This window comes from Cherax quadricarinatus, chromosome 70, assembly GCF_038502225.1.
Source record: "Cherax quadricarinatus isolate ZL_2023a chromosome 70, ASM3850222v1, whole genome shotgun sequence".
Classification (NCBI taxonomy): domain Eukaryota; kingdom Metazoa; phylum Arthropoda; class Malacostraca; order Decapoda; family Parastacidae; genus Cherax; species Cherax quadricarinatus.
In genome coordinates this window covers 19,497,128-19,509,178 of record NC_091361.1, presented here as the reverse complement: position 1 = coordinate 19,509,178, position 12,051 = coordinate 19,497,128, and the positions used below count along the sequence as shown (strand labels likewise).

General features: G+C 40.9%; 1 protein-coding gene across 1 annotated transcript in view; it reads right to left on the bottom strand.

Moving 5' to 3' along the window:
- Window positions 1-203: 203 nt before the first annotated feature.
- The window catches only part of LOC128699594 (angiopoietin-2), a 59,155-nt gene continuing 47,307 nt past the window's right edge, over window positions 204-12,051 (bottom strand). The window contains exons 10-13 of the mRNA XM_070099960.1: window positions 7,800-7,987; window positions 7,242-7,385; window positions 4,431-4,555; window positions 204-3,822 (exon numbers count right to left, since the gene is read on the bottom strand). Of these exons, the coding sequence (XP_069956061.1) occupies window positions 3,728-3,822; window positions 4,431-4,555; window positions 7,242-7,385; window positions 7,800-7,987 (552 nt within the window). The 3' untranslated portion in view covers window positions 204-3,727. The remainder of the gene's footprint in view (window positions 3,823-4,430; window positions 4,556-7,241; window positions 7,386-7,799; window positions 7,988-12,051) is intronic.

Below are 12,051 nucleotides of genomic sequence, written 5' to 3'. Positions count from 1 at the left end.
CGCACTGTCCCCACTTGCCCCTCGCCCCTTGTGGGTACTTACCTGTGAGTCCTATCGTATCGTATCGTTTTCGTTAGTGTGACTTTGTAAATGGTCCAAATCAGACCGAAGCGTCGTCATAAGCTCCTCGCTCTTCTATGTGCGGGTCATTTGTTTAATTTTTTTTATAGGATACTTTTAAGGATACATACACTAGCTTTTGCTTTATCAATGTTTTATTATTACAAGTTATATACTGTCATCAGAGACAGCGTCGCGCTCGCATGACAAACTTTGGTGATAACTATAGTTTTCCAGTAGGCACTTGCAAAAACACAGAAAATGATGAAACACTCCAGGTATAAAAAAATATTCGGTAACACACATGTGAAGACATTTTCCTGTATTTGCCACACTAGACCATGAGCACATTTTGACTCCATAAGCTCTTTTTTTTCAACACTGAATGTCAAGTGACACCATATAAAGTCTCGAATATAATGTCAACTTTCAGGATTTTTTTATGCAGAAGCAGGACGTCAGGCTAAGGATCTGAGGATATTTTAGCACATGGACATGGACTGTACACTATCAAAAACAAGATTCTCTTCGAGAAAGAAAATCGACAGTATCCTCAAATTTTAGTTTAATGCCAAAGAAAAAGGCCCTCAAAAATATTACGAATGTGAGGCTGCAGGCTTTTGAGTAAGATGAGTGTAAGTAGTCTTCTGTTGTCAGTGAGGTATGCAGCAGCCTAGTACCAGTCCTGAGCACAACACATCACACTCCCTTGCTACACCCTCCCAAACTACGTTCTTCCTCACTATCTCACGTTACTGTTTCTCCATCTCCCTCACTACACTCCATACACTCCCTCACTATATTTTGCTTCACTACAATCACCCTCACCACAATTACCTCCACTACAATCACCATTATTTTCTCACTATGGTCTCCGTCACTATGACCACCTAGTAATGCGTGAATGGTCGTCCTACCAGGGCTCCTCACAGGCTTTCCAAAATTCCTTTAACAATTATCAGTTGAAAACAATTATCAATAGTCCAGTATATTTGTCTTTAAAAGGAAACTTGACAAATTCCTCCCACCAATCCCTGATCAGTCAGGTTGTGGAGCTTCTTACATTGAACTGCGTGCAGTCAACATGAAGAGCCTGACTGAACAAGTCATTATTAAAAGGCCTGATTTGGGTAGGGGCCGAGGGGGCGATGATCCTCAGAACATCAGTAGGTAATGCCTCCACTACCTTGTGTTACACAGTGAACACACACCATACATACGAAGACCTGATGACAATATCTTGCTTACAACACTTAGTGTTAACACGGCTAGCTGATATTGCTCAGCCATATAGCCGAATCCTTTAGAACGTGGTTGAGTTTAGAGCAGGGGTCCCTAACCTGGGGCCCGAGGACCGCCCGTGACCCTTGTAGGAAATGGATGCGGCCCTTACAAGAAATTATGAATTCAAATTATGTAGCCTCCACACTGCAGTGTCAACATTTACAAAATATTGCTATTATTCGTAAAAAAATAAAAAAAAAATAAAAAAATGGGGCTTTTCAAATTGCTCCGTTCACACTAAAAGGCCGGGGACTACTGTGCTAGACTACGAGTGACGGAGATACACACGTCGATGCTCAGCACTGCGTTCAACCCCCACCAATACCGGGAAATAGTATTTCATTAATTTTCAACAGCCATCGCTTGAGCCCCTAAAATACATTATAGCCTCTTAAGTTAGCAGATCAGAGCATTCCCAAACATCTTGTGGTACCAATGTATTCCTTAAGTGAGCAGAACACTCAGATTTCTGCTACAACAAACCTATCATTTTTCATTCATCTTCTAAACAAAATATAACAAGGAAAAGCGTGTCTAAAAAATATACTCGTTTTATTAGCGCACTTTATGTAATATAGAGTGAAGGTAATATGTAGAGCGAAGATTATACAGTGTATAATATAGAGAGTAGATAACAAAACGTCAGAAGGGAACTATACTTACAAAATTATTGAACATAAGAAGCTCCATGTACAAAGCTTACACTGCTGCTCTACAGAAGCATAAATATACAGGTGAGAATATATATATATATATATATTTATAAATTTATTTATATTAAATAAATGAGGAAGACTTATCTCCCTGTGTGACCAGTAGCGGAGGGCGTGAAGAGCGCTGGCTGGAACCACTCTTCTCAAAACACACAAAAATACATTCATTCTCACAAATACACCTTAGGTCTTGTATACACCAGGAATGCAAACTCATACACAAGTGCACAGTCATACATGAATAATGTTGTACAGACGCATATGTATAAAAAAAGAGAATGATCATGTCAGCATGTATATTTAAGTAAATATACACCAATTCACACATATACAGGAACCACACTCAATAGTGTGTGACTGTTCAAGTGTTTGTGTGTGTAGGTGTGTGTAGGTGTGTGTGTGTGTAGGTGTGTGTATGTAGGTGTAGCTGAACAAGGACGCACGAAGTAATATTTTCGTAGAGAGATACCAAAAATAAATAAATCTAACACTATCTAAACTATTATAGAAAGAGACATGCAAGAGACTATACACACAGACACATAACAGAACAGGTCCCGTAATACTTGACACAACACTACGTAGTCCAGTCACTTGCAACTTGACACACCAGCAACACTGTTGCTTCTCTATTTATAAACAGAAGACGTTAGGTTTCGGTTAAGACTTCTCAGGAAGCAGGATAAGTGTTTCCTGACGCGGGTCTTAGACATATAATGACCCTCAGCTGGAGTTTTTGGTCATCTGACCGAGTCCTTCCGCTGGCTTACCTCTCCACCCCATTAAAAATTATGTATGTGATTATAACCATTAAATTTTTATACAAGGTAACGCCGCCTCTACAACTCTCCTGACCACTGTTTCTCAGACGAGAAACGCGTCAATGGGGATGTTGTGTTGGTAAAGAGCTCTCCATTCAAGGAATTGTAGCTACCCTCTCATACTTGGATCGAAACTGATTGCTTCTCATTTCTCAAGCGCTATATGACTCCTACGGACTTAGCGCCAACTCATGGATACACTAGTAATTATAGTAACCTAGACAATAGAGAAGCAAGCAACACAAACTTGTGCAAGTCCAGTTGACCGGACTACATTAGTGTTCTTTAAAGCACTTAATCCAAAACCAGTAATCATCTTGATAAAGTCGGAAGTAAACTATATAACTATTCTTTAGCTATCGTAAAATAATACAGTGTATTTAGACAGAATCTTAGTATTGCACTTTACTACCGTCGTAATATATACATAGCTTTCTTCCTAAAGTACTCGTAGTAAATTTTTAATGCTTAGCAAAAGTGACTGGAGAGAGCAGGTCCATCCTTCATATTGTTGACGTTATTATGTTCGTCTTCACGAGGTCGCCAGACAACGTCACCAGCACCAGCCATCACCATATTGCAGATTTTTTTTTGTATTTTGTTTTACTCGATGGAGCAGACGACATGGCAATCACGAAATTCTCCAAGAGTCTCTGCTTACAACCTCCTTTGTTTTGGAGAAGTTACAAAAGTCTTCTACATTTTCTTTAATTTTCCGCAAAAAAGTTTATCGGTCAGCAGTTTTCTTGACTACGTTAAATGGACGATTCGCTTTTCTCTTTACGTTCCCTACATTGTCTTCTGCCCTTGACTTGTTCTCTCCACATTCTTGCAGCAGCATCCCTATAATTAAGTTGGTTGTCTCTCCTTCGTCTTGGGCCTGATCATAAGGACTGACTTCTTCAAGGTATAGTCCCAGCCCCTCCACCGGAACCACACGATACCTGCCAGGGTCACAAACATCTCAGTTAGCAACGATTATAAAGTGAAATGAAACTCTTCCGATGTTTAAAGAAAACTCTCAAGTATACTAAGAAAATCTGCAAGCGAATTTTCTAAGTATATTTGGATATCTGACTGAGGTCCTCTTTAACAGAATAAAGTTGATCTCTCTTGAAGGTCGAAATATAAAGACAATATTCGTTTATATATTTTGATAGTAAATATGCGGATCTCCTTTAAACTACTCACGTTCTGGGTTAAACGTGCAGTTATGATAATTTAAACACCCAAAAGTAACCATCTTGATCACAGGACATATATTCTGAGAGGGGTATTTCTCTCAGCTTATATATGCTGAAAGTTTATTTTAATCCCTATTTTAGGGTTTAAAGTATTCTTGTCTGATGGTGGCAAGGTTAATGACCCTTTTGTAGTCGATAGGCTTCAAACTACATTAACCAACCGTCTTCATCAAGACTATTATCTTAAAGTCTAAACTTAGAGGTACAAATGTTTAAAGACTTATTCATAGAGATACTATTACATTATTATTTAGTCTCAGAGAGAATGGTGTTCTAGGATCTATTAGTGTTATGCCTCAAGTACTGACCTTGTCTCGCAGTAAGGTCGTTGGGGTCGGTGAGGTAGATACCATTAAGACCTCGACCGCACGAGCGCCACCACCATCCTCCCTTCAGCATGGAGGCGCAGTTTAGGCTGGAGCGATCGTTGTCTCTGTCAGGGAGAGGATACATGTTATGAAAGAACGCTAAACATCACTTGTGTTATACCAAAAACAAACAAAAAAAGTGAAAATCACACTTGTTCTACCAGCCAGGTGATCACAATTCTTATAAATGTGCAAAGAAATATACAAAGCCTCAGTGCACCTTAGCTGCCCAGACTACTGCGGGAAAGGAATGCGGCGCTACAGAGAAAGCAGAGGAATGAAAAATTAACAGCATTCCTTTTTATAGAGGACAAGAGAAACTAGCAGACCCAATAAAAAAAGAGGATAAACAGGAAGTTCTACAGATGGCACAGAAGTGCACAAACTGGAGAAAGCAGGGGCGTGTACACCAGGTGCCATACCATGTAGTACAGTACCAGTGGTACTAACAAACAAAACAAAAACATCTCAAATGGTAAATCCTGTTTCCTTTTTTGTCGTGGTAAACATTCAGGGTTAACGGGTTCCTCACAGAAGTGAATGTTATATTTGGAAGACTCACAGAAACACATACAAGGGATGTTTGGGACGGTGAGATAGTTAAAAAATATAGAATTCATATAGATGTGACAGAGTTAACAGGTCACAGGGAGAAGTAGGACCTTAATTCATATAGATGTGACAGAGTTAACAGGTCACAGGGAGAAGTAGGACCTTAATTCATATAGATGTGACAGAGTTAACAGGTCACAGGGAGAAGTAGGACCTTACGTGCAAGACACTTTGGTTGCACAGAAATGAGTTCATCGAATACAGTACAAGTTCTAGATATAAAAGTAGAGAATTGAAAAGCTTGAGAATCCCACACCTAATATTAACTTCTTCGATAAGTTGAACAAAGTAAATAACGTTTGGCTGAGCAAAGTAATCAGTTGTTAGGTCATCATTGTAATCAGTTGTTAGGTCATCATTGTAATCAGTTGTTAGGTCATCATTGTAATCAGTTGTTAGGTCATCATTGTAATCAGTTAGGTCATCATTGTAATCAGTTGTTAGGTCATCATTGTAATCAGTTGTTAGGTCATCATTGTAATCAGTTGTTAGGTCATCATTGTAATCAGTTAGGTCATCATTGTAATCAGTTGTTAGGTCATCATTGTAATCAGTTGTTAGGTCATCATTGTAATCAGTTAGGTCATCATTGTAATCAGTTGTTAGGTCATCATTGTAATCGGTTGTTAGATCATTGTAATCAGTTGTTAGGTCATCATTGTAATCAGTTGTTAGGTCATCATTGTAATCGGTTGTTAGGTCATCATTGCAATCGGTTAGGTCATCATTGTAATCGGTTGTTAGGTCATCATTGTAATCGGTTGTTAGGTCATCATTGTAATCATCTGTTAGGTCATCATTGTAATCATCTGTTACGTCATCATTGTAATCAGTTGTTAGGTCATCATTGTAATCGGTTAGGTCATCATTGTAATCGGTTGTTAGGTCATCATTGTAATCGGTTGTTAGATCATTGTAATCAGTTGTTAGGTCATCATTGTAATCAGTTAGGTCATTGTAATCGGTTGTTAGGTCATTGTAATCGGTTGTTAGGTCATCATTGTAATCAGTTGTTAGGTCATCATTGTAATCGGTTGTTAGATCATTGTAATCAGTTGTTAGGTCATCATTGTAATCAGTTGTTAGGTCATCATTGCAATCGGTTGTTAGGTCATCATTGCAATCGGTTGTTAGGTCATCATTGTAATCGGTTGTTAGGTCATCATTGTAATCATCTGTTAGGTCATCATTGTAATCATCTGTTACGTCATCATTGTAACCGGTTGTTAGGTCATGATTGTAATCGGTTAGGCCATGATTGTAATCGGTTGTTAGGTCATGATTGTAATCGGTTAGGCCATGATTGTAATCGGTTGTTAGGTCATGATTGTAATCGGTTAGGCCATGATTGTAATCGGTTGTTAGGTCATGATTGTAATCGGTTAGGCCATGATTGTAATCGGTTGTTAGGTCATGATTGTAATCGGTTGTTAGGTCATCATTGTAATCAGTTTTTAGGTCATCATTGTAATCACCTGTTAGGTCATCATTGTAATCATCTGTTAGGTCATCATTGTAATCACCTGTTAGGTCATCATTGTAATCACCTGTTAGGTCATCATTGTAATCACCTGTTAGGTCATCATTGTAATCACCTGTTAGGTCATTGTAATCATCTGTTAGGTCATTGTAATCAGTTGTTAGATCATTGTAATCATCTGTTAGGTCATCATTGTAATCAATTGTTAGGTCATCATTGTAATCAATTGTTAGGTCATCATTGTAATCATCTGTTAGATCATTGCAATCAGTTTTTAGGTCATCATTGTAATCATCTGTTAGGCCATCAATGTAATCATCTGTTAGGTCATCATTGTAATCAGTTGTTAGGTCGTCAAAGTAATCTAGTGTTGGGTCAGCGAAGCTGAAAATTTAAAAGACAATGGTTATGGTTCTTAAACCACAAGACTCTTCTTCCTGCCTCGTTTCTCATATTTTCTTTGTAGAGGCGTGCCATTATACTGGAGAAGGGCTCTTGATCCAGGAAAGTATGTAATTAACAAATAACTAAGTTTTTTTTCGTGAATATAGAACAATGAAGTGTGGGGCACATTAGATCAGAGAGCCTGGTTCTAGGGCCTCGGATTATTGATTAAATAATGAAGGGAAAAAGTTTAATACGGGATGAGCGATGGTTACCTGTTGACCGTGGAGAAGGGGCTGAGGTTGGAGCCGTACCAGGGGTCATTGAGGGAGTCTCCTGCGTTACCCGAGTACCCACCGATCTCCAGCTTGTAGTTGTCTTTCTCCGAGTGTAGCTTGAAGGTGGAGTATTCGGCGTACCTGCAGAGCCACCAGTAATGTGAAGATGGTACTTACTGAACACCGAAGTCCCTTTCATGTCAAGCTAAAAACGGCTCGAGACTCGATAACCCTTTAAGGGAATACTTGTGAGGAACTCCTGAGCCAAGGAGTTGGAGCGTCCCTCCGGTTGCTAGGATAAAACCTGATTACCTCTAATTCCCCAGGTGCATACGACTCCTAAAGATTTAGAGCTTCCCCCATGAATAAAACATTAATCGAAACTAAATTAGCATTCACAATCAAGAAAAAATGATCATACATCCTCCTACACAATACATTGTGAATATTTGTTCAAGAGTTCCCATTTTTATCGTATCTGTTTAATCTCGAATATTTTTTTTTTTCATAGCCTCAATTATCGCTAGAGATGTAAACATTAGTTGCCCACCACACCTTCTGTTCCCATCGAAGTCCTCCAGTTCTACTCTGAGCATATAGTTGTCTGTGTTGGTGAGCATGTAGATGTTCTCGTTCCCCAGCCAGAACTCGGCTTCAGGGTTGCCGAAGCCGTGTTTGTAGTCGTTCCATTCGCGGTTGAAGGTCTCCCGAGGCTCACCGTAGTCGTCGCGCCTCTGGATCACCTGTGAATCACAACACCACATCAACTTCACGGAACTTCACTTGCGGGGCCGGGCCACCACTTGGAAAAGGCCCGAGCCGGAAGAATACCGGCGAATCTTTAATAATAATAATAATTCACTTGCGGGATAAGGAATATTCTTTACGAGATGGCCAAGCAATATTTTTATAATATTAGATACCAAAATAACATTCTTAAGTAAGATACCGAAGTAATACTGTACTTTTAAATGAGATTCCTAAGCAAAATTTAGAATGACATCCCAAAGTAGTATTTTGGAGAATGATATTCCAAAGTAATACTTTGGAGAATGAGATTCCAAAGTAATAATTTTTTAATAAGGTGCCAAAGTAATAATATTATTGACTGAGATCAGAGAACAATACTTATTTCCAATGGAAATAAGTCACTTTGTCTTTTTTGGATAATCCTGGGTAATGTACACAAACAGCCCCTCAAGGGAGGTTCCTTGATGCTGGTGAGGGGCTCTTGATCTAGGGAATTGTATCTGTGCTCCAGTTCCTTGAACTGAGCCTGAATACCTTCCATCCCCCCCACATGCGCTGTATAATCCTATGGGTTTAGCGCTCCCCTATAATAACAATAATACATATATGATGCTATGTATAATAATTTATGTAACTGTAGTTGTGTTCCTGTACCTGAATAAACTTACTAAATATTAGCAAGATTCTTCAAAATAAATTCTTAAGTGATTTATACAGAAAAAAAATATTTCATTAGTGTATGTGTGTTTCTTAGTTACCAGTTGTCAAAAACACTTATCGATAGACACCTGGTCTGTTTTGTGTGTGTCTGTGTGTGTGTCTGTGTGTCTGTGTGTGTGTCTGTGTGTGTGTCTGTGTGTGTGTCTGTGTGTGTGTCTGTGTGTGTGTCTGTGTGTGTGTCTGTGTGTGTGTCTGTGTGTGTGTCTGTGTGTCTGTGTGTGTGTCTGTGTACTCGCCTAGTTGTACTCACCTAGTTGAGGTTGCGGGGGTCGAGTCCGAGCTCCTGGCCCCGCCTCTTCACTGATCGCTACTAGGTCACTCTCCCTGAGCCGTGAGCTTTACCATACCTCTGCTTAAAGCTATGTATGGATCCTGCCTCCACTACATCGCTTCCCAAACTATTCCACTTACTGACTACTCTGTGGCTGAAGAAATACTTCCTAACATCCCTGTGATTCATCTGTGTCTTCAGCTTCCAACTGTGCCCCCTTGTTACTGTGTCCAATCTCTGGAACATCCTGTCTTTGTCCACCTTGTCAATTCCTCTCAGTATTTTGTATGTCGTTATCATGTCCCCCCTATCTCTCCTGTCCTCCAGTGTCGTCAGGTTGATTTCCCTTAACCTCTCCTCGTAGGACATACCTCTTAGCTCTGGGACTAGTCTTGTTGCAAACCTTTGCACTTTCTCTAGTTTCTTCACGTGCTTGGCTAGGTGTGGGTTCCAAACTGGTGCCGCATACTCCAATATGGGCCTAACGTACACGGTGTACAGGGTCCTGAATGATTCCTTATTAAGATGTCGGAATGCTGTTCTGAGGTTTGCTAGGCGCCCATATGCTGCAGCAGTTATTTGGTTGATGTGCGCTTCAGGAGATGTGCCTGGTGTTATACTCACCCCAAGATCTTTTTCCTTGAGTGAGGTTTGTAGTCTCTGACCCCCTAGACTGTACTCCGTCTGCGGCCTTCTTTGCCCTTCCCCAATCTTCATGACTTTGCACTTGGTGGGATTGAACTCCAGGAGCCAATTGCTGGACCAGGTCTGCAGCCTGTCCAGATCCCTTTGTAGTTCTGCCTGGTCTTCGATCGAGTGAATTCTTCTCATCAACTTCACGTCATCTGCAAACAGGGACACCTCAGAGTCTATTCCTTCCGTTGTCGTTCACAAATACCAGAAACAGCACTGGTCCTAGGACTGACCCCTGCGGGACCCCGCTGGTCACAGGTGCCCACTCTGACACCTCGCCACGTACCATGACTCGCTGCTGTCTTCCTGACAAGTATTCCCTGATCCATTGTGGTGCCTTCCCTGTTATCCCTGCTTGGTCCTCCAGTTTTTGCACCAATCTCTTGTGTGGAACTGTGTCAAACGCCTTCTTGCAGTCCAAGAAAATGCAATCCACCCACCCCTCTCTCTCTTGTCTTACTGCTGTCACCATGTCATAGAACTCCAGTAGGTTTGTGACAGGATTTCCCGTCCCTGAAACCATGTTGGCTGCTGTTGATGAGATCGTTCCTTTCTAGGTGTGTGTGTGTGTCTGTGTGTGTGTGTCTGTGTGTGTATGTCTGTGTGTGTGTGTGTCTGTGTGTGTGTGTGTGTCTGTGTGTGTGTGTGTGTCTGTGTGTGTGTGTGTGTCTGTGTGTGTGTGTGTGTCTGTGTGTGTGTGTGTGTGTGTGTGTGTGTGTGTGTGTGTGTGTGTGTGTGTTCACCTAATTGTGGTTTCAGGGGGTAGAGTAATCATGGCCCCATCTTTCTGGTGGTTGCTTCTGGTTTTATTTTCTCCTGGCCGTGCGACCTATGTTTTATACTCGTAAACTTAATGTACGGATTCTTTCTCTAGCACTTCGCTGTTTAGGTCATTCCACTTCCTGACCACTCTAAGGATAAAGAAATATTTCCTAACTTCCTCTGAATCATGTGTTTTTGACTTCCAGCTGTGACTTCATGTACCTGAGACTCGCTTCTCAGAGACTTATCCTGTCCACCCTGTCAATTCTTCTGAGTATTTTGTAAGTGGTAAGCATGCCATCTCTGGTTCTTCGTTGTCCTGTAATGTCGTCAGGTTTAGGTCCTCTTGTTTCTCCTTATAGGTCGTACCCTTTAGTCTGGGTCTAGTTTTGATGCAAACTTTTGCACTTCTTCCAGCATCTTTACTTGCTTTACCAGATGCGGGAACCACTGCATATTCCTGATGGGACTTACATATGCCGTGTATACGGTCGTTTATGCTTCCTTCTTGATGTTGCTGTAAGCTACCTTTAAATTTCACAGTTTCGTGTTTGTTACAGCAGTTGATTGATGTGTGTGGCTCAGGTGAGATGGTCGTAAGTATGCTCACCCCGAGGCCCTCCTCTTTCAGGAAGGTTTACAGTCTTTTTACCCCGAATCTGTACAATGATTTCAGATGTCTTTGCCTTTCTTGGATTGTCATAACTTGACATTTCCTTGGGTTAAATTTCAGTAGCGACTTGTCAGACCAATCCTGCAGCTTGTCCAGGTCCATTTATAGTCTTTCCTGGTTTACTCCTGTTTGTATTGTCTTCATTAGTCTCTCATCGATTTCCTCTGTCATTTTGTTCACATAAACAATGAACAGTACTGGTCTAAGTACTGACTTTTGCGGAAGCCCACTTGTCACATTCGCCCATTCCAACTCTTGGTTCCTTCTCGTTAAATATTCCTTGATCCACTGTAGGGCTTTTCCTGTAATTACTGAATATTCTTCTAGCTTCTGTGTAAGTTTCTTGTGGGATACTGTATCAAACGTCTGCTAGCAGTCCAAAATGCACTCATCGCTGTCTCTCCTGCCTAACTTTCATTATTGTATCATAAAACCATAGAAGAGTTATGAGACAGGATTTATCATCTCAAAAACCGTGGCAGTTCTTTATGAAAGCACTCCTCTCCAGGTGCTCCACTACTCTTCTGATAATCTTCTCCATAACCTTACATACTATGCATATCAGTGAAAGGTCTGTAGCTCAGTTTCACCTGTTGGGGCAACATTCGCTGTTTTTCAGACCTCTAGCATCTGCCCCTTTTTTTAATCCATTTGCTGAAGATCGGAGATTATGGTTCACACAGTTCTTCTGTTCCCTCTCGTAGAACCCAGGGAGAGATTTTTGCCTGACCCTGTTGCCTTCGATGTATCGAGCTCACTGCGTATTTTCTTCACCTCTTATCCCCTTGTTTCTGTTGTGTCCAGTACTCTTTGATGTGTATACACACACGCGCGCGCGCACACAGGAAGTGGAATAGTCTGGAAAGTGATGTAGTGGAGGCAGGTTCCATACTTAGCTTTTAGAAGAGTATGATAAAACTTATAGAGGGAGTAACCCA